General features: G+C 48.7%; 1 protein-coding gene across 1 annotated transcript in view; it reads right to left on the reverse strand.

The window, feature by feature from the left end:
- Window positions 1–1,436, reverse strand: part of LOC119582261 — a 5,744-nt gene that overhangs the window by 3,452 nt on the left and 856 nt on the right. The window contains exons 3-4 of the mRNA XM_037930481.1: window positions 1,133–1,352; window positions 630–784 (exon numbers count right to left, since the gene is read on the reverse strand). Coding sequence (XP_037786409.1) covers window positions 630–784; window positions 1,133–1,352 — 375 coding nt within the window. The remainder of the gene's footprint in view (window positions 1–629; window positions 785–1,132; window positions 1,353–1,436) is intronic.

A 1,436-nucleotide genomic window follows, 5' to 3' on the forward strand; every position in this document is an offset into this window, starting at 1 on the left:
ATGATGAATCATATGAATAATTCCCGATATCTATTAGCCCCGTGAGCCCCGCGGACCTTAGTGAGGCAACATATTTTTTGGATGAACAATGAACGTGGCAAGGATGGAGTCGAGGCAAGAGGCCTTCGTCGTTCCGCTGGCCTCACACCCTGCCATGATGAGTGGCGATGCTCTCTCAGCTGAAAGAGAATTCTATCCGTCGACATTGATGTGTGACTGCTTGAGCATATGATACGAAGAAAATTAGAGAGTAAGTGAAAGAAATGTCTTGCGAAATGAAGATGGCAGTTCTCGATGAGCGACCAATATCCAGATTTTTTTTTTCTTATAACCCTTGCGCTCACCATATCAAGGACTTTAAAGTAAAGAGAAATAATGACAAGAGAAAAAAAGTAGGGGAAATTAGATCCGAGATAAAAATAATTCGTTTAACAAAGACAGGCTCTCAACAAGGCTACAGGAGAACAACGGAGCCGAGCCGAGGAGAAAGCACTCATTAGACCCTAATGAGGAAAGCGGTTTTCTGGGGGCGAAGAATTAGCCTAATGGTTGGGGACGAAAATGTAGAGCTGAAAAATGGACTACGGGGAACTAATGATTTTGTTCCAGCTGAACAACCAGAATCTCACCCTACTGACGATGACAGGATCTAAGCTGTTCTCGCGGCTGAGGATCACGGCAGAAGTTCTCCTGAAGAAGAACAAGACGTGCTGACACTCCACGAGGACAGCGAAGGAGTCGTAGTCGGTGTCGACGATGGTGGCGTCCGCGGAGCCGAAGATGTCTGGGGAGGAAAGAGACGACCCTGAGAGTTCCTAGCATGAGTGGCCTTGGCGGTTTCTGCTATTCTGATCTGGGGCCGCTAAGGCGTTGAAGGAACGCTAAATGTAGCACTTTACTAACATCCGGCAGAAACCGCGCCAACACAAGCTTTGGACAACAGGATGGTTGACAAGGAGAGGAATTGTTGATACCAATGCAATGCCATTTATTGACCGGCTTCTGCTGAACGATGAATACTTTTGGTTAAGTGTGACTACGTCATGCGAGATCAGACAGAATTAGGCATTTGAGATCTTATTCTAGCACATGCATGCTACAGAGACATCCAGGCATCCTCCCGTGCGCGTACTTGATGGCCACCTGGCTTTGAACTTGGCCGGGTGCCAAGGGTGCTTGACGGTGAAAGTCCCCGTGTTGGCGAAGGTGTGGTCGTGGCCCAAGCGCCGCAGAAGGTCGAACTCCCGAGACTCCGTGACCTTGAAAGTGTAGCGGCCGGTTCGCTTGAAGGTCATGGTCATGCAGTGGCTGCTCGTACTGAAGATCTCCATGACGTGCCAGAGACCTTGAAACTGACGGAGACACGAAGGAAATCAACGGTCCTTCAAGTGGACGCAACCGGGGTTCTCATTCACGTTACGAATATTGTCATCAAG

This window comes from Penaeus monodon, chromosome 15 (genome assembly GCF_015228065.2).
Source record: "Penaeus monodon isolate SGIC_2016 chromosome 15, NSTDA_Pmon_1, whole genome shotgun sequence".
Classification (NCBI taxonomy): Eukaryota; Metazoa; Arthropoda; class Malacostraca; order Decapoda; family Penaeidae; genus Penaeus; species Penaeus monodon.